Source organism: Ziziphus jujuba, chromosome 10, assembly GCF_031755915.1.
Source record: "Ziziphus jujuba cultivar Dongzao chromosome 10, ASM3175591v1".
NCBI lineage: Eukaryota > Viridiplantae > Streptophyta > Magnoliopsida > Rosales > Rhamnaceae > Ziziphus > Ziziphus jujuba.
The window spans coordinates 18,021,801-18,042,840 of record NC_083388.1 but is presented as its reverse complement, the minus strand read 5'-3'; the positions used below and the strand labels follow the sequence as shown (position 1 = coordinate 18,042,840).

Genomic DNA, 21,040 nt, shown 5'->3' with positions numbered 1-21,040 from the left:
ATCAAGTTGGAAATATAAACCTAACCTAACCAAAACCATATGTTATATGAATGAAAAATTATATTTTTTTTAATATATTTTTTTTTCATTTTTATATATTAATTATTAATACATTTTTTAACAAATTTCCAAATGAAACTCTAAGCAATCTCAATTGTTTCTACTTTTTTGTTGCTGCCGTCACCACCACCATAACCATTGCATACAGAGTTTAGACCATTAGACTACCATCAAAACTCACAACATCAATTGAATCCATTATCTTCTCTATTCACAGTGTCTTGTCTTTGTCTTCTCCAATGTTTATCGGCTTGTTCTTTAACATTTACTACTCCACGAAGACCACCTAGATAAATGCTTGATCCATGTTTCTTCTATTTTTTAACTCTCTTCCAAGCTCTCTATGTTTCTATCTTTCTTTTCATTTTTTTTTTTTTTTTGGTCTCTATTTACTCAGAGTCCAAATTAGTTTCACAAAAAATCTTATAATTGGTATTTTTATTAATGTTTTTGAAGGATTATGCTAGATGATGTTTATATATAGATTTGTTTACATGTCCAAAAATGAAGATTAAAAAAAAAAAAAAAGAATATATTAGAGAATCCTTTTAGAGTATGTTTGTAAAATTCAATTTAGAGTATGTTTGTAAAATTCAAAATGAACAACCGAAAATCACTTTTTAATACTCTCTTCACTCACATTTTTTAATATTTCTAGTACCAACTAATTCATTCACGCGAGACATCTTAGGATGTCATGATGTGCCAGCCGGCTAACAGGTGAAAGAGAAACAACTAGTTTAGTTCTTATTTGAGTAGGCTTATAATAGGGAATACATTTTTTTTTTTTTTTAAACCTGACCAACATCATTTGGGTTTGGGCTTCACATTAGTTATTTAGGAGAAAAACTTTCTGTGTTGAATGGGATGAGTATAGTCTAGTTATATCGTGGATAGATAAAGGTAAAACAATAAAATGTCTATATTAAATTACTATAGAAAATAGAGAGAAAATAAAGGTTAAGATAGATAATCAATTATTAAATAGTTTTAAAATAGCGGACTAGAGTGAGTTGACCATTCTATCCTTCAACTGTTAACTTTAACTGAAGTTTAATAACTATAAGTTTACAATTGAATTGTTTCAAGATGTAGATATGATAACAATTCCTATTGACTTGTCCTATTTGTGTCAACTCATTTATTAATCGTATCGAAATTATTCAATTCAAATTCGACTTGTTTATTAATTGTATCAGAATTCTTCAACCCGAATGCGATTTGTTTAATAAATAGGTAATCTGACATTAACTATTTATTAATCTGACATTATCTATTTATTAACTTGACATTACACGAAATTTTTCGTTCATATGAAATTTATCTAATTAAATAAAATTACCCAGTTTAAATTAATTATTTTATATAAAATAAAAATAATTTAGTCATTAGTTAATCAAAAATTAAAATATATATATAAAACTATATAATTATAGTATAAATTTACAATGATATAACATATAATATGATAATATAATAATATCATAAAATAATTAAATATAAATATATATATATATATACATATATACACACATAATAAATCTAATACTACTTTTCTAAAAATAATTTAAAAGAACTTTATTAATAATTATGTTTTTAATTTTCTGCATCTGCAATACTGTTAGACATATTTATTTTTATTTTTTTATATCCATAAATCTATATATATATATTATACATATTATATTTGAATAAATAAATATTATTTTAATAATTTTTAATTTTTAATTTTTTAATTAATAAAAAAAATTAATAATATTACTTTAAATAAGTTTGCAATTTACTAATCAAAAGCATTAGTTAAAATTTTATTAATGATAAATTTGATATATTAAAATTATAATTTAAACGAATTATAATCGTATCGAATTGGATTAATATGCTAATTGATGTGTTTAATTAAATAAATTAATTTGAATTAATATCAAATTAAACAGATTAATTTTAAATTAATATGTTTAATTAAACAGATCCCTAAATATCAATTTCTTAACTTAAACTTATTTTTAATAAATTTAAAGCTGCTAATTTTGCGTGATTTTAGAATCATATCACGATCTAAATAACACTCACAGTGTGTGAGTACACTCTGAGATTCTTGATTGGTTCAATCATGTGGATTAAAAGTTGACACAAGTAATTTTTTTTCTTTTTTAAGTTAACAGTAATGGTAACAAGTAACAGTAAAAACACTAGAAACAGAGAAGAGGATAATGGTGGCGTAGAATATAAATTGACAAGTGGCTATACTTGGGTTAAGAAAAAAAAAAAAAAAAAAAAAAAAAACTTGGGTAATACGGTTTATCAAATCTACAAGTTGTAACTAAAAATTGTAGAAGCAGGCAAGAGATTCTGGCGACAAAAAAGTAGACTTGCAGTGGATAAACAGAGACCACAACAGAGAAAAAAGAAACAGCGATGTCGAAGCAGGGAGAGGTAGTATGCGTTACAGGTGGGAGTGGATGTATAGGATCATGGCTCGTCCATCTTCTCCTCGACCGTGGCTACTACGTTCAAGCTACTGTCAAAGATCTCAGTTACTCTCTTTCTATTCTCCTTTTTTTTTAATTTTTTTTTTTTCATTTTATTTAGTTATACCATTGCATTGAGATTTTCTGGAACCTTTGAAGCTTTAATATTTTTATAAATCTCTGGAACCTTTGAAGATTTAATATTTTTGTAAATCTTCCTATTATTTTTTACTGATCTTTTTCCATATATTATAAGACAAATAAATTATTATTATTATTATTTTTTTACAGAGGATGAAAATGAAACCAAGCATCTACAAAGCCTACAAGGAGCGGACACGCGTCTCCGATTGTTCCAGATTGATCTTCTTGACTACGATTCTATCGCTGCCGCCATCAATGGCTGCGCCGGCGTATTCCATCTCGCCTCTCCCTGCATCGTCGATCAGGTCCATGACCCGGAGGTGGGACCCAACTTCCAACTCCCGATTTCACTTTTATTTTATTTACCATCTTAAATGGGTTTTGTGGATTTGGTGAACAGAAGGAACTCCTGGACCCGGCAATTAAAGGAACGATGAACGTTCTGACGGCGGCGAAAGAGGCCGGGGTTGGTCGCGTGGTGGTCACGTCCTCAATCTCGGCCATCACTCCCAGCCCTCGCTGGCCAGCTGACGTGTTGAAGACTGAGGATTGCTGGACCGACGTTGATTACTGCAAAGAGAAGCAAGTCAGTGGATCAAAGTTTATTATATGTTCATTATTCATAAATGCCCTCAATCAAATATATAAATAAATAAATAAAATTGCAATTCTAATTTTGATTTTGTTTCGGTAAATAGTTGTGGTATCCAATCTCGAAAACACTGGCAGAGAAAGCCGCATGGGAATTTGCCAAAGAGAAAAATTTGGATGTGGTTGTGGTCAACCCCGGGACTGTAATGGGTCCCGTTATCTCACCAAGGCTCAATGCTAGCATGGTTATGCTAGTACGCCTTCTTCAGGGTAATCTTACTATTTTACTTTTACATCATTTAATTGTTGTATTTTTATTCAAGAGGTTCTAATTTTTGCTTTAGTGAATTTTTTGTTTTGTTCTTTTTATCAAAGATTGGTTTTTTCATGATGGATGAGTTTGTCTTAGGATTTTATAGTTTGCTACCAAACATGGCTGAAGCTAGTACCAATGCTGTTCCATGTCTTTGTTAACATGGGATAATATATAAATGGTTTTTATTTTTAGTTATGTGACTAATGTCTATATGATTTTAACTATGCCGAAAGCCTGAATTTTTGCACGCTCCAGAGTATCTATCGGAACAGATCATAAGATAATGTGGCATGAGCAGGCAACCATTTTCGGTATTACACCATTGATTAATTTCTACTTCTGCTTTTACATGGATATGTCTCTTTCTATGATTTGTAAGGTTTGATATATATTGCAACAGAAAAACTGCATGGAGCTTCTAATCCTGGTTCTGATTTAATTGAAGAAAACTATATTTAATAGCATTTTGTTCTTTCTTGCAGGTTGCACTGAAACATATGAGGACTTTTTTATGGGATCCGTTCATTTTAAAGATGTAGCTTTAGCACATATTTTGGTTTATGAGAACAAAGCGGCGAGTGGAAGGCATCTGTGTGTTGAAGCGATATCGCATTACTGTGACTTTGTGGCTAAGGTTGCTGAACTTTACCCCGAGTATAAAGTGCTCAGGTAAGCAATTGGAATTTTAGCAGAGGAACCATGTTCAGAAGTGTTGGGTTTTCAGATGCTCATAATAAAGCATTAAATCTTTGAAGCTACGTTATACTGAAAGAAAGTAACTAAAGCAAAACCTTAAGTGCATTGTCACCACTTACTACGTGGTGGAATTTTATGGATTTTGATTTAGTATTTATTTGAATGAATCTGCAGTTCAGAAGTTGCTCTAGCTATTATATGTGAACTTATCCATTTGTTTTTTGGCAGTTTACCAAGGGATACCCAACCTGGGTTGTTGAGGGGGAAGGTTGCATCAAAGAAGCTGATAGACTTGGGGTTGCACTTCATTCCAATGGAGCAGATTATCAAGGATGCTGTGGAGAGCCTAAAGAGTAAGGGCTTTATTTCATAAACACAAATGCGTGCACTTTAAGGTCCTTTTACCTTTTAGGAGTGAGTGAGGACATGTAAACAAAATAATGTATTCTATGGATTGTGGTTATGCAATGTCGTAGTTGCCAAATTATCCATATCTGTATATAAACAAAATAATGTATTCTATGGATTGTGGTTATGCAATGTAGTAGTTGCCAAATTAGCCATATCTGTATGTGACAGACATGGCAATGAGGTGGGCTCAAAACTTCATAATTTATGTCATTCGAAGTCGATTTTCTTTAAGAATTGCTTCTAAGGAGTTCAGCATAGCTCTGCATTTCCCTTTTTGGATTCATTTTAGAAGGATCTTACCGTTATGTAATGGGCGGTGAATATAAAAGCTATACATGTGCTTGTAAGATTTTGAAGATTAAAGTTACTTACGGGCCACAGGACTCATCTGTTCCACCTCTTGCAGCGATTGTTTAATTGAACATGCATGGGTCTCATATTTGTTCCAGGCGATTAATTTATAGACAATAAGAAAGCTTAAGCTATTATTTCCTTGGGCAAAAGGTTGTGAGTGAGTTCGAATCCTCGCAAATGTATCCAAAAAACCAAATAAAGAATAAATAAGATGAAATTATCCTCGAATGCTATGTTAGTCACATTTGGGCTGGCCTGGATAGGTTGCTGGATTTGGGTTGGGCCTCAATTTAAGTTTTTGGATCTATTCCAACAGCCACTAAAAGTAAAATTACATTAAAGGATCTGGAATGGCATCGCAAATTACCATTACATTGTCAAATTTTGGCTTGTGTGTAGATTTCGATCTCTTTGATAGCACATTACAAAATTTACCAATCGCATTGGGGTCAAATTTGATATCAAAAATGCAACTAACAAATTTTGACAGTGGTCTCTACCAGTTTATGGTATTTACATCATTTATTAATATAGTTTTGAATTTTTAATTGTTAAAAAGTAAAATAGAATGGGAACCATACACTTCAACGTTTCAAACTTCTAATTAAATAATTTTTTTTATATTTTTAAATACTATAGTTTTAGCATATTCTGTTGGAGAGTTTATGATAAAATTTAGCATCGGCATTAACATTTATATTTTTATATTGAAAAGCTTTATGTGAATGTCAAATTGCGAATGGTAAAATGGCGTTTGTGCTCTTTATGTAAATTTGAAACTTGAAGCATAAAAGACCAATGCAACATGCTCTACTTTTTTCTGGATTTCGGGAGAATTTTATGAATATATTCATAGCGGACAAAACTGCAATCGCATTTACGATAAGCAGAAAGGCACACAGATCAATGTTTGAAAACCGAAAGGAATGCACAGCACTGGAGCTTTATTTATTTATTTATTTATTTATTTATTTATTTATTGTTGTTGCTTGATGTGGCGTTTGTTTTGAATATTGACAAAAGGTACTGAATATTTAACAATTTCCAAGTTACATGCATTCCACGCTTGAGAGATCCAAAAACAAATTAATAAGTAGGGAATGAATAGAACTGTACAAATGGTTTAGGCCTCAGTTAGCCATCGCAATCAAATTTATCAACAGCGATGGGTTTTAATTCTAAAGCTAGAACTCCATTATTTGCTTGCATTGTATTGCTATTGCTAGCATCTTTGTTACTTCCTCAACCTGCTGCTGGTAGTTCCACTGCGCCAAAAGTGACATTGGACTACTATTACGAAACTCTGTGTCCAGGTTGCGCAAATTTCTTTGTGAACCATCTGATTAAGCTGTTTGATAGTGGAATTCACTCCATTGTAGATCTCAAGCTCCATCCCTATGGCAACGCCTTTGTTCTACCCAACACTACCATCCTCTGTCAGGTTCTAAATTCTGATTTCCCTTTTTTTACTTTTCATTGTATTTCCCAGTTGTCAACATCAAAGCTTTCTTTTACACCAAAAACAAAAAAAAACAATTTGAACTACTTCAAATTGGTTTTTTTTTTTTTTTTTTTTCCAAAGGAAGGAAAAATTAAAAAAAAAAAAAAAAGGTTGCAGCCACCGGCGTTGGAGATCTGCCGGAGTTTCCCCTGGTGGTGGAGGCAGTCTTTATTATATAAACAATAGTAAAAATATATATATATATATATATATATATTATTTTACTCTAATAATGTAATTTTGTTCGTACAAGAAGGACTTAATAGAAAATTACTTTATTTTATTTTGGGCAAAAAATTTTGAATTCGCATCTCAGTGTCCAAAGTTTAATCTTTTTGAATATGGCTGTAATTATTTATGGGGTTATTTACAACTTTTAATTAAATAAACAAAGATCCGTGTCCCTAGCATCTATCAATGTGGTGGTAAAAGTATATTACAACAGAATTTTTCTTTTTCTTTTTTTTTTCTTTTTTTTCAGTTCCATAATTTCATTTCTGTAAAAAATATCTGTCGAATAAATAAAGAGAAATAAATATAAAGAAAGTGACGTGGCATTGACTTTTGGCTTTTTGTGTGGAGCTAATATGACATTTCTCTCTACTCAAGGTTCCTCCACAAAAGCCCAACTGTTTTCTGCTCCATAATCTCACACCTTTATAATCAAAAAAAAAAATATATATATATATATATATAAAAAAAAAAAAAAAAAGGGTCTGGAATCTTTTATATCTTCTGGGCTAATTGGATTTTCATACGCCATGGCATTTTCTCGGACAGCACTTGTCTCTTACCTCCTCATCCTCATTGCTTTCTTCTCTCCCACTTCCTCTTCGTCTTCAAGAGCTGAAATTCAGCCGTCAGATTCTGAGAAAGTGTCTCTGGGATTATACTACGAATCCCTCTGTCCGTACAGCGCCAACTTCATCGTCAATTATCTGGTCGACATCTTCCAAAACGACCTCATCTCCATTGTCGATCTCAGTCTCGTACCTTGGGGTAATGCTAGAATCAGACCCAACAATACCTTCACTTGCCAGGTCCTCTAAACCCCCATCCCCCAATTTCTCTTTCTATTTCTTTTCTCTTTTCTTTTTTTTGGGTAAATTACTCATTGAATTGAAACTTCTATGCTTTATATTATATACAGATGATTTCTCTGATCCTCTGGTGTCGTTTCGTTGTTTTTCCTGCGTTTATTTTATCTATAAAACTCTAACTAAATCAAGAACTCTATTGGAAATGGTATAATTTAATTAAAACTCCTATCAGAATTATTGTGCTTTCAGTGTTTAGAAAGCAAAAAGTTTGAATCCATTTCTTTGTGATGATTGCAGCATGGTCCGTACGAGTGCTTATTAAACACAGTGGAAGCCTGTGCGATCGATGAATGGCCTGAGCTGGTAAGAACTGTTTTCAATTTGTAAGACACAGAAAGAAGTTAAATTGAATTCATACCCATCGGTCATAATTAATATTATCAAGGAAAAGCATGTTAGCATGTTCTTTGAGAAGTAGTTTCTTGTAAACCTGTCTAGACATTTTCTAATCTGTATAGAGATTAGTAAGTTTTTAAGTCAGAATGCCAAATTGCCAAACTAATTTTCTTTTCAACTTTACGCAGAATGTACATTTTCCTTTCATTTATTGCATTGAATCTTTTGTGCACGAGCACAAGCACACAGAGTGGGAAAAATGCTTTGAGAAATTGGACTTGGATCCAAAATCTATCACCAATTGCTACACTGGCGAACGTGGAAAAAAGGTTATTTTTCTTTAACTTATATCATTTGCTTAAACATTGTTAGTTGATGTTGTGTGACTGTATTTGTAGAGGCTGTGCTCCTGTGTGCTTCTTCTGCTTGTATACAACTTCTTTTTTGATCATATCTTGTTGTCCATATTTAAAAATGGACCAAAGATTTCTCAATGAATCGTGTATTCAATCTCAGACTTTACTAGAGAATGGAACCATGGGATAACGACAATGCTTGGATCTTTCTGAACTACTCTTCTAATGTCCGATATTGTTTGTTCATTATAGCATTATCTTGAGTCTTAAGCATCCCTGTGCTGTAAATTTCTCTTTGAAGTCTTGGCAGCCTATTGTCGGGTCTTTTGCTGCGATAAAATGATTTACTACTCTATTGACCAGCATAGTACTAGGCTCTTTGGCTTTTTTTTTTTGCTGTCTAATAATTGAATTGTGGAAGTCACTTTTGCTGCAAAATATGGCCAGTGTCTATAATTAGAGTTCTTTTCTTGCTGCAGCTTGAACTGCAATATGCAGCCGAAACAGAAGCCCTCCAACCTCCTCATCAATATGTGCCTTGGGTAGTTGTGGATGGACAACCACTTTATGAGGTTTGTTAAATCCTAATGTCATATAATTACATTCTACCAAGAACATCGACGCTAAAGCTGTGGGATACGTTATATGATATCTTTTATGACAGATTCATTGATTTTTTGGTTAATATTGATTCTAATGTGGTAGGACTACGAAAACTTTCTAAGCTATATATGCAAGGCTTATAAAGGTGTTGCTGTACCGAAAGCCTGCCGTGAACAATCTCTTAATACCATCAGAACAAGGAAATCAAAGCCTAGACGTCCTGTTTGCTATATGGAGGAAAAGTCAGCATTATCAGCAAGAATAAGATCAGCCATCGCATCATGGATGCAGAAGATGAACATGGGAGCTTTGTTGTAAATGTCCTGTAGTTCCACTTCCTAGACATAGCAGTGTGAAATAAAGGATTGCTACACGATATACTCTTGAATAAACTAGTCACTGCTATTTATATATATATACTTTTAAATGAACTAGTCACTGCTTTGTTGAACTCGTTAATCTTATTCAGTTAATTTTACAATGGCAAATAAATAATAATAATGATGGAATGGTTCTTATGTATGCAATACAACCAGTATTCTAGCATAATGGATACAGCCCTTCTCCAAATTAGCCAAATAATTAAGGCATGCTTATGAATATTCCTTTTAGGCTGCTTGAAAAGAGCAGGCTTAGTTTGACATGACCCTTGAATTGCTATCTGGCTCGTAGTTTTTAGAATTTATTAGATAATTTTTCGAAAGAGTTTTATGTCTAAATAAGAGCAGTATAATTTATGAAGAAGCTTTTTGTTTATGAAGCAGAATAATGAAAAGTTATTCCAAACAGCCCTATATCATGATGTGCTGCCAGCCAAAATGAATTTTGGAGCTTTATCACCAATGCCACTTAAAAAAACTACTATTTATATTTCATCACTTCCTAAATATTTAGATAATAAATAAATTTAAATAGCTTAAAACAATTATTAAGGTTTTGCCATTCAATTTATTTTGTTTGTCTAAATTTAAATACTAAATAGATTGGAGATCATAATTAAAATATTTTTTTTAAAATCAAATTTGTTATATATTTATTTTATTGCTTATTAAACCCTAATTAAAAGGATATGGAGTATATTCAATTTAGAGTTTGAATGATTTTAAAAGTACTTAGAAGTTTAGATTTAGATTTTAAAAGAATCTATACAAGTTTAATAATATTCAATTTAGATTTTAATGGATTTTATAAAAGTATATTAAAATTTAAGTATATTCAATTAGGATTTTATAAAATTGTTTTAAAATCTAGTGGTTTTAAAAAGTCATTAATATTAAAAGATTTTAAAAATGATGAATTTTAATGGATTTGAAATGATTTTAATAGTGAAATTGTGAAGAAAATTATCAATATGAAATCCAGCATTAATGTCAAAGATTTCGTTGGATTCTTATACATTCATTACGAAATCTATAGAATTCTATAATAATCTATCAAATCCTTTAAAATCTATAACTCATTTTAAATCTATTAAACTCTAAATTGAGTACATTTCTAAAACATCGTACAAAGTACGAATGAATAATTTTTAAAGGTCTATTACTATTTTTCTTCTTTTCTATTACTATCAATCTATTAAAAAATCTATTCATGTTTAGTAAATTATTTTACCAAATTAATTTTAGTAATATTTTTTTTAACATTTTAGTTGTTTGTTAAGTATTTAATAATGTAACTAAAACAAAGTTAATTGAATTCAATAACCTTAATGAGTTCTATTTATTTATAATATATATATACTTGTTATATATCTATATAATATATAAAAGAAGAACCGTATGCGCCATATGTCAGCATATGCTTCTTCCAAAAATACCTTTTTTATTTTTATTTTATTTATAATTTATTAATTTATCTATTATTTTACTTTTTATGTTTATACCCAAATATATATAAAATCAATTTTTAATACAACAATCAAACAATTGATAAAATGATATATAGTAATAATTTTGAAATAAATTTAAAATAAACAAGATATTTGATTTTATTTTATTTACTAAATAAGTCAAATACGTAAAATGTATTTGCATATATATAGTTTCATTAATTAAATATATTTTAAACATTTTTATATATACAAATATAGTTACATGGAAATTAATAAAGATATTTTTTATTTGGATATAAAAATATAATATCATAAATAATAATTGTTAAACATAGCAAAATAAAATTTATTTTCAAAATAAATTATTTGATCTTATTTTATTACCAATTAATATATATTTTTATTATTATATTAGATAGATAGCTGAGGAAGATCAGATTTTGATCAAGTACATTCAAACCAATGAGGAAGATTTTGAAGATCATTACCCAAGAATACAAGTATTATCCTTTTTAAATTATATATATTTTTAATCTTATTATTATAATATTATATTATATTATATTATCTATATAGTATATAAAAGAAGAAGAGTTAGTGTCACGTGTTATCGTAATGTTTTTTAAAATTTTCTCTAAAATTATCAATAAAATAAAATATCATCTTTTTTTATTATTATTTATGTTCATATTAAAATATTAATCAACACCAAACTGAACAGCTATTTAAAGCATTAGATTTTTTTACTTTTTATGATTGTATACAAAAATATATAAAATCTATTATTATAACCATTATATATATATATATGACATAGAGTATTTCTATATATATAATAGATTTGGATGTGAATTGAAAGAATTGATTGAAAGAGTATGATATTTTTACCTTCTATCGGTACACAAAGATATATATTTTATTATTATAATGTTATATATGTCATAAAGTACATTTGCATATATATGGTTTCCTTAGTCAAATGTATTTTAAATATTTTTATATATACAAATATGATTATATGGAAATTAATAAACATATTTCCTTCTTTGGACACAAAAAATATTCATAAATAATATTATTTTATTTTATCAATGAAAAAATTTGAGATATCCTTTTTAGAATAGAATTGTCAAACATGGCAAAGTGAGATTTATATTCAAAACAAATTATTTGATTTTATTTTATTTTACCGGATAAGTTAAATACATTTGATTATAAATTATTAAGTGTCACCTTCCGGTTATTAAAAATTTCGATGTTCAATATTTTAATAGTTTTTATTCTTTTATATTTCTATTTTAGTTATTCAAATTTTTTAGTTTTTATTGATTTTTGAAAACCGAGAGCTATATGAGAAAACCAAGAGTTGACTAAGAAAAAATGTTTTTGGGGGCTTCAATTGAAACCAGATAGCTGATGGAAAAAAATTGATTGGTTTTACGATTTTTTTTTTATTTTTTTTTCATTATTTTATTTATTTATTTATTTTTGTTTTCTTTTTCTTAGGGAATTGTTGAATGGATTGTTAGTGTGCGTCTCCTCTTCATGTCTTGGTTGAAGCCTGATGAGTAGGGCAGTGATTATATGTTTAAAATGAGAGTAATTTGGAGAAATAATATAAGTATTTTATTATTGTTTTTTAAAATAATTTTTAAATGTCTAATTGGAGACTTATTTTCAAAAAAAAAAATGTTTAATTGGAGACTTGGAGTTCTTAGAAAAAATTAAATATCTAATTAAAGAAAAAAAACAGTGAAATAATTTTTTAAAATTTATAAGATGGTTTTTATAATCTTATAAAGTAATAATGGTATATATCTTTTTTTTTTTTTTTGTTCCCCTCTTTTACTTCCTTTTCGTTTTAGTTTTGGTAGAAAAAGATGGAGGCACACTACATGCTCACATACCTAATGACATAAATCAAACCAATTGTAGCTGTCATTGAAAAATAAAAAATGAAAAGAAATAAAAAGCATTTTTAGTTGTTAGTAAGTTTGTTTGAAATTAGTTTTAAATATTTTTTCTTAAATTTAAATTAGATTTATAAATTGGAATATTTATAATATATAAAAGTAGAAAAGTCAGTACCACGTATTATCATAATGTTTATAGAGATGATAACATCATCAAGTAGTCAGGGCAATGGACATAACACTGGATAAGTAGGCACTAGGTAGTATAGTAGTAAGAAGTAACCATACTCAGCACACTTTATCTGTAGTCTGAATCATTAATAACTTTGATATTTTCATCTAATTCTTAAATTACTCACTCACTTCCATTTTAAACCTTTTATATTTACATAAAAACTTATGTTTTTAGTTCTTTCAAGTTTATCAGCTATACAATAACAATGGGTGGTTTTCTCAAATGGATTTTCTTAATTTTATAATCAAAACATGTCTAAAAAGATAGTTATAATAAAAAATATTTTAAAAAATAAAAATCTATATATTAATATTTTTATTATTTTGTTATATTTATTTTATTGGTAAATAATAAGATTTTATGTACAATAATTAATAATAAAATAGATCTTCTAATTTGCATAATATATATATTAATATCTTTATTCATTTGTCATGTTTATTTAATTATAAAATAATAAATTATCTTGCAAGGTAAAATATATGTAACAACTAATAAATTATCTTACAAAATAAAAAGTAAATAATAATAATGATTATTATAATAATAATAATAATAATAATAATAATAATAATAAAGGTAATTAAATTATATTATAATGATTTAATATAGAAAAATTATTTATTTATAAAGAATAAAAAAAAGATAGTCAAAATTAAAAATATATTTATAATCTCTTTATTAATATCTTTGTTAGTTTATTATATTTGTTTTATTGTAAAATAAAAAGATTTTGTATATGGTAATTAATAATTACATTCCATATATTAATACATATACATATACAGATGCGCAATAAATGAAATTTCAATATCATAATATATAGATTTCAATAATAAAATTGATCTCTTTATTTGATCTTAATAAAATATATCTAACAATAAATAAATTATCTTATAAAGTTATATAGTAAATAATAATGGTAATAATAATAACAATAATAAATATAATTATATTATATTATGAGGATTTAATATAGGTAAATTCATTAGTTGCAATATTATAATATATAAATTTCAATATCATAATATAATTAATCATTTGAAATTAATAATGATGATTCAATATTATAATATATAGATTTCAATAATGAAATTGATCATTTTATTTAATCTTTTAAAAGAGAGATGGTGACCCTACATGGTCAATTTTCAAGTTAATTCAAATAATGAAGAAAAAAGCTTTTAATTTAGAATGATGGCTTAATTTTAGAAATTCAGAAAAATTTATATTTATTATTCAGAATAATATTTGTATCCTTATAAAATTTGAAAGTCATCACCTATAAATAGGTAATGACGCAAGTGATTTTTAACTCTCAATCAATCAGATATATAACTATTGAACAATATTTTCTTTTTAATTTCAATTTTTGTTATAATAAAAATTATATAGTTAATTAATAATTAATTAATTTGATTTGATTTGAATATAATTAATTTTCAAAATCATCTACTGTAGTTATACATACCGTGCATCGCACAGGATCGATATTAGTTTTGTATAAGATTAATTCATTAGAATCCCATAATTACAAGTTAAAAATTAATTATATAAAAATGAAAAATAATAACATGGAAATATAATATTATATAGAATTGATATTGATAGCATGTAAATTAATAATATTAAGCAAATAAAGAAAATGATAGAATATACTATAATAAACATTAAGGACAACTATATTTAATACAAGTTTCTTATGATTGACTTATTAATAGTTACATGAAAAATTATTAATGAGATCGTTTTTTAGTAATTACTTTTCACATTTCACATTTCAAAATGAGAATGACAAAAATACTAATAATTTTCAATTATATAATAGTTCTATGAATATTGAGATGATATTTAAAAACTATGATATAATTGTAATGGTTATTTTTATCTTAATTAATAAACAATTTATCAAATATATACTTTGTTTTTGCATGTTTTTATCAATAATAATTTATTTATAATTATAACCGTTTACTATAAATTAAATTGATCAATAGAAATATAATATCTATTAAATATTTTAGCAATTTTTATAATCAATTTAATAATTGATTGTTTGAATAAGCTAATGCTAAAATTTCAATAAAAATTTCTATTTTTGAAAAGAGATTTTCATCATTTTTTGTAAATTTTATCAATATTCAATATTTTTTAATATTTCTATGAAAATTTCTATATTTTAAATTTTCGATATTTCTACCGACATCAAAATTTTGAACCTTGATTCTGACTAACCTTTTTTATATAGAAATATCTTGATCCTCCATGCTTTAAAGCTTGTTAAGAAGAGCATAATGACAGCTTTAATTTCTTGGTATTATTTACATGACCTGCATGCGGAGACACATGTTAGCCAGGGAGTATAATTTCTTTGGAAGAGCCGGTGGGAAGTTTTCACATTTCTTGCTACAAGACTCATGCAGCCGGGACGAGATAGCGGCAGAGAATTCCATATTGTGGAGAAATTAATCAAAAATTTGGAATATTTATCAATCAATGATAAGTGTAATTTAATCTCCTAATATTTATAAAAAAATTATGTTAATTCTAGCCAGGTACCACGTGGATTAATATATATTAGTTTAAATAAATATATGCTAGACTTGTTCTTATATATTTGCAACTGATTCATACAGGTTCTAGCATGTCATCTCTAATTTCCAATACCAATGAGGCTACTCTTGACTTCAAGTAAGAAACCAAAAGTCCCATAAGATTTGGGCAGTATGGATTTCTTCTATATATATTATTATCTATGGATCTCTTATAAGGATTTCTCACGTCTATGGAATGTGGAATTCTTACATTATGTATTTCTCATATTTATCAAGAGTTCTCATATTTAATGATTTGGAAGTTTTTATTTTTATGGAATTCTCGTATTTATTTGGAGTTCTCATATTCGTTAGACAGGATTTCTCTCATATTTATGAGAATAATTGGGCATATACGGAATTCTTACATATTTCAAGTGGATTTTCTTATATTTATATCATTAGGGATTTATCATATTTATCAAAGCTCTCGTATTTATCTAATAGGATTTGGTTTATTTTATTTGGACTTCTAGCTTCTGGAATTCTCACGATATTGGAATTTTATTGCCTGAACTGTATGAGTAAATGCGCACCACCAATATTATATGTTCTCGTAATTGCCTAAGAATTTGGAATTCAAGTTTTGGCGTGTGTCAGTCAATCCGAAGGCTATTTATCTTCAAATGGGACATTTGGCTTTTTTTATTAATATGAAGATCAATCTTTATATTTTATATATAATATATGCACACGTCAGCACGGGAGACTTGGCAAGATTGAAGAAACATGAAGCGAAAAATCGATGGGTCGACTTAAGCAATTGATGCCCTCTATCTCAATTAGTTTGTCATCAGAGAATTGCCATCAGTGAAAAATAGTAGTATAGACAACTCACCATCAATTTCGAGACAAGACCTAGATATCTCAACTCAATTTGCTTTATGCATTATTATAGGTGTTTTGCCATAAGAGCCTCTTTTAGGCTAAAGACAATGTACAGAGCACGGCAGCTCATATTCATGAGAAGTGGGAACACTTCATTGCACCAATCAACTCACCTCTTCTTGGACATCTACAAAGATTAAGCCCTAATATATCCTAGAGACAGCAATTGTAGAATTTTCATAGTGACAAGGTGGAGATTTATCTATGCTTCTATCACAATGTCTCATTAAAAAGAACTTGAAAGTTCATCCAAAGTTACTATAAAGCCCATTCAAAGTTGTCTAAATACTTCTCTAAAGATACAAAGATTTATATTGCGACTTATCAACTAGTTAAATAAACAAATGATCAAACAATCTTGAGATGAAACTAAGGAAAAAAGGAGACACAGCAGCTATCGAACTATCTCAATATTGTCAACTTGTGGCATAGTATCATGAATACTGGGGCTTTGGTTAGACAGTTTCATGTTGACAATCTCGACCAGACTGTTTTTGGCTAGACTGTTTCATGTTGACAACCTTGACCAGACAGTTTTTTATTAGCAATCTTGTTTTTAGGAAGATTAACGTTGAATTGGTGCCTTTTAACCGCAAGGACCCATCATACCAACTGCTTTTAATGTATGAGCATACATTAGGTGTCAGTCTCAGTAATCATTTATATTATTTGCATTTTGTGTGTGCATACATAATATTAAGCCGTCATGCAAAAACGATTCGGCAAGACTTATCTAGTCCGGTTGGTCTATGATAGCTATAAGCCATCATAAGTACAAAAAACCAACAAGTCAGTCTCGGATTGGAAAAACTAAAAGACCCTCTCAGATGGAAGAACTACAAACTAGGTGGTTTGGTGTTATACCTTTCTATCAAGAGAGAACTACGAGCTAGTCTTAGACTAATGATAGCGACAAATCATATGTAGATTTATATGTTTTATCTATAACTAATCGGTTAAATATCATTATATTAAATGGTAGATAAAAAGAAAACTACTAGCAATCGCAGATTAGAATTCTACATACAAATTTCTCCTAAGGGAAAATGTCTAAGTACATCTTTCTGATTGAAAACAACTGCCAAACGTCTCTCTAATCAATTACGACTGTCTATTACATTAAATATGTCTCTTAATTGAATACGACTTCAGTTATTAAAGGACTAAAACTCCAACAAATCAAAGTAAATTACGACTTAGAAGTCAAAACTTATTCCTCTTATGAGTGAATTCTTCACTCAAGGGAGTGAGGAGCTAACTGTGGGAGAATATTTCACTGCTCCCCAAATATGGACAAAATAAATAAATAAATAAATATAAACTGCCTAAAATAATTAGAGTTTTGTGATTCAATTTATTTGGGTTATATAAATCTATAGATTGGGATCTAATTAAAATATTTTCTTTCATTAAGTAACATTCTTATTTATTTATTTTATTTTCAAATAATCAAAAGCTTATATTAATTCTCTAAGCCGTCATACAAGGTACAATGAATCATTTTGACACGTCTATTACTATTTATCTTCTTCCTCTTTATTTTTCACAGAAAATCCAATGATCTCTTTTGACTTGAGTGTTACAAGATCTTTGGTCGGTTGTTAGGCCAATAACTTCAAAGGCCTTTTAACATAGTTTTCCTTTATCAATGATAAAGGAGAATGTATGATTTTTTATTGTTGATTTTTGCATCAACAAGTACTTATATTTAAGATCCTAATGGCTGACTAAGAATCCTATAGGGGTTCTAAATAAGAAAAGACAATAAAATATTTTAATGGAAAATAGAGAAGCAATGGAAAGGAAATGGTTTGGACACCCTCCATCAAATATAACATCCAGCGTGGACAAGCAGGAAGTGCCAGCGATGACCATGAACTTGGTAGTGGAGGTGGCAATTCGTGTCCATATGTTGGGTTCGTGTTGACCCATTTAATAATTGTATCAAAAATACTCAATTCTAATCCGATTTATTTATTAATTATGTCAGATATTTAAAATACTGATCCAATCTTTTTATAAATATGTCAACTTGACATCATCCGTTTAATACGATTATTTTAATAGATCATGTTGACCTGTTAACCTATTAACCTGAATATTGACCTGTTAACCTATTAACCTGAATATTGACCTATTAACCTAAAAATTAACTTATTTAATGAAAATTAACATATTAATCCAAAATTAACCTATTTATTAAATTAACTTATTTATTAATATATCTATTCTACTAAGTTGAAAATCAAACTTCTTATTTGAAAATGATTTACAAATAATAATTAAAAAAAATAAAAATAATTTAAGCATTAAAAAATTACGATATAATATTTAAATTTCATAGTAATATACCTTTAAATTATGTTTGCAAATCATAATCCACAATACATAAATCTCAATACATGTGTTTTTATAAAGTTTTTTAATTTATAATATTTTTTATTTATTAAATAATATATTATGGGTAAAATTATAATTTAAAATTAAATTTAAATGGACTATAATAGGTATATAATCGTATTGGGTTGAAACTGATACGTTTAATAAATGAGTCATAACGGATCAATTTCGAATTAAACGGGTCAATCTAAAAATGACACGATTAATAATCGTATTAAACGGATTGATCCAATTATGAGCTAAACATATCTATAATAAATCCAAACCCATTTATTTGGTGTCGTTTTCGAATCGTGTCTCCATGTCATGATCCAAATTGCCACCCCTATTTGGTAGGCAATTGCACAAGGTTCCACCTTAGATAATTGGCCTAAAATATTTTTAATAGTTTTAATTTTTAAAAATATTTAAAATAGTTTAAATAATTGGAAAAATACATTAACTAATAAAAATAACAATAAAATTGGCTTTTTACATTTTTTTAATCATTATTAAGTTGAATTGTATTTCGTTTGTTTGGAAAATAAGTTGAACTGTTTTAATCTTTAAACATGGTGCTATTGATTTTTTTTTTCTTAAAATAATTACTTTATGGTTTTCTTATTAAGTAGCAATTAATATGAAATGTAATTTTCCAAGAAAATTACTACTATAATTGTCTTTTCTTCTCTCCAATAAATTTTAGAATATTATTTTGAATCCCTTTTATTCAATAAAAGTTATTATTTTTGTTCATAGTATTTATTACCAAGTTATTTATAGAAAAGATAATCTATAAATTTGGTCTAATGCCTCCAAAATTCCAGACCCGAACACAGGTGAGAGCGCACACATATTTTGTCCAAGACTACGAAAATTTTCTTTCCGCCCAAAAAAAAAAAAAAAAAAAAAAAAAAAACCAACACTACGAAGATTTTAGATAATGGCATGAGATCATCATGAATGTTGGATTTTTTTTAATATATATATATATATATATAAATTTAGCATAAAAAAATTTTAAATTCAAAACTCAACTGCTTCATCTATAAATATATATATATATATATATATATACAAATCTGAAACAAAAAATAAAAAACAAAAAAAATTTTACATATGAAAGAGAATACAAAAAAAAAAAAAAAACATATAAAAAAATGAAAGCCCACCTTCCACTTAAACTACTTTTGGAAGATGTGTTCAAAACTCTTTTATACTTGTTTTATGTCTTATATATATATGGGAATGGATACTATCAAGAAACAGAAGCATTGAAACTCATCTTTCTATTTGGTAACAAATTGCCATATTTATTTTTGCTTCGGTAGAAAAACGGTGGTAAAGAAAGGTGTGAAAGGTGCAGTTAAAGTTGCGACGCGTACAATTAACTCAGTCAAATATATGAAGACAAAAGCAATGATAGAAAGACACAAGAAAAATGAAGTTTGTATTTATGGTGCATTTAGATTACCAAAGAGCAAATTTCCTTCATTTTTAAACATCACATATGGGCTAGGAAGGCTAGTTTACAGGCTTTTAAGTCAATTAAAGGTTCTGATTAAATTAATGGGCCCAAACCCCACCTCAATAGAAAGACTAGGGTTCATCCAGAAATGATTAATTAGGAACCACCCACTTCTAAAAAGTGATTTCCACAAACATCAATAGAACTCTCAAATGCTATAAAGATGATAAAATCACTTTTCATAATGTTTGGTGAAAAAAAAAAAAATGGTTAAAAGTGATTTTTAATTATTATGTTTTCGAGGAACCACTTATTTGGTGATTCTTGAAAAAATGCCAATTAATTAATTTTAAAAAATAATTTCCAAACAAAGTTAATTTTCTAAAATTAAAATCAATAAAAGTCATATTTACATTTTTTTTCAGCCAAAATGCTGAAGAATTATCTTTCCAAAAATAATTTTAGATATTTCGAAATTAATTTCAAATGGACACAATTCTCACAACATAAAAATTCAAAGGGGAAAAAAAAAATATAAAATTCTGTTTGGCCATGTTTTCTGTTTTCAGTTTTTAAAATATTATTTTAAAAATAAATTTTATTTTTATTTGTTTTTTAAAAATAAAGATGTTTAGCTAGTGATGTTTGAAAAAAGTTTTCAAAACTAAAAAGCAGAAAATATCATTTTAATATTTTTTAATTTTTTTTTAAATTTATTTTTTAAAACTGTTTTTGAAAATTGATAGTCAAAACAAATAATTTTTTGTTTTAGAAACAGTTTTTTATTTTATAA

General features: G+C 27.6%; 2 protein-coding genes across 3 annotated transcripts; both read left to right on the top strand.

The window, feature by feature from the left end:
* Positions 1–2,329: 2,329 nt before the first annotated feature.
* On the top strand, positions 2,330–4,923 carry LOC107411538 (cinnamoyl-CoA reductase CAD2). Its single transcript, XM_048468323.2, has 6 exons — positions 2,330–2,596; positions 2,823–2,995; positions 3,076–3,261; positions 3,374–3,536; positions 4,065–4,251; positions 4,507–4,923. The coding sequence occupies exons 1-6, from the start codon at positions 2,479–2,481 to the stop codon at positions 4,649–4,651; spliced, it is 972 nt and encodes a 323-aa protein (XP_048324280.2). The 5' UTR covers positions 2,330–2,478; the 3' UTR covers positions 4,652–4,923.
* A 1,270-nt stretch (positions 4,924–6,193) lies between these two features.
* On the top strand, positions 6,194–9,370 carry LOC107411536 (gamma-interferon-responsive lysosomal thiol protein). 2 transcript variants are annotated; one of them, XM_048469268.2, is made up of 5 exons: positions 6,194–6,484; positions 7,882–7,947; positions 8,169–8,309; positions 8,816–8,908; positions 9,042–9,370. In XM_048469268.2, exons 1-5 carry the CDS (start codon positions 6,209–6,211, stop codon positions 9,255–9,257), a joined length of 792 nt encoding a protein of 263 aa, XP_048325225.2. In that variant the 5' UTR covers positions 6,194–6,208; the 3' UTR covers positions 9,258–9,370. The 2 variants fall into 2 exon arrangements, with proteins under 2 accessions (XP_048325225.2, XP_015874626.3); XM_016019140.4 differs by lacking the exon at positions 6,194–6,484 and adding an exon at positions 7,223–7,584.
* The last annotated feature ends 11,670 nt before the right edge of the window (positions 9,371–21,040 follow it).

Bases quoted from the DNA above. Each gene is read 5' to 3' on its own strand.
- LOC107411538 (XM_048468323.2), top strand. From the start codon at position 2,479: ATGTCGAAGCAGGGAGAGGTAGTATGCGTTACAGGTGGGAGTGGATGT. The intron at 2,597-2,822 runs GTTACTCTCTTT...ATTTTTTTACAG, and splicing joins AGCTACTGTCAAAGATCTCA to AGGATGAAAATGAAACCAAG. The intron at 2,996-3,075 runs GTGGGACCCAAC...TTTGGTGAACAG, and splicing joins ATCAGGTCCATGACCCGGAG to AAGGAACTCCTGGACCCGGC.
- LOC107411536 (XM_016019140.4), top strand. From the start codon at position 7,306: ATGGCATTTTCTCGGACAGCACTTGTCTCTTACCTCCTCATCCTCATT. The intron at 7,585-7,881 runs GTCCTCTAAACC...TGATGATTGCAG, and splicing joins ACAATACCTTCACTTGCCAG to CATGGTCCGTACGAGTGCTT. The intron at 8,909-9,041 runs GTTTGTTAAATC...CTAATGTGGTAG, and splicing joins ATGGACAACCACTTTATGAG to GACTACGAAAACTTTCTAAG.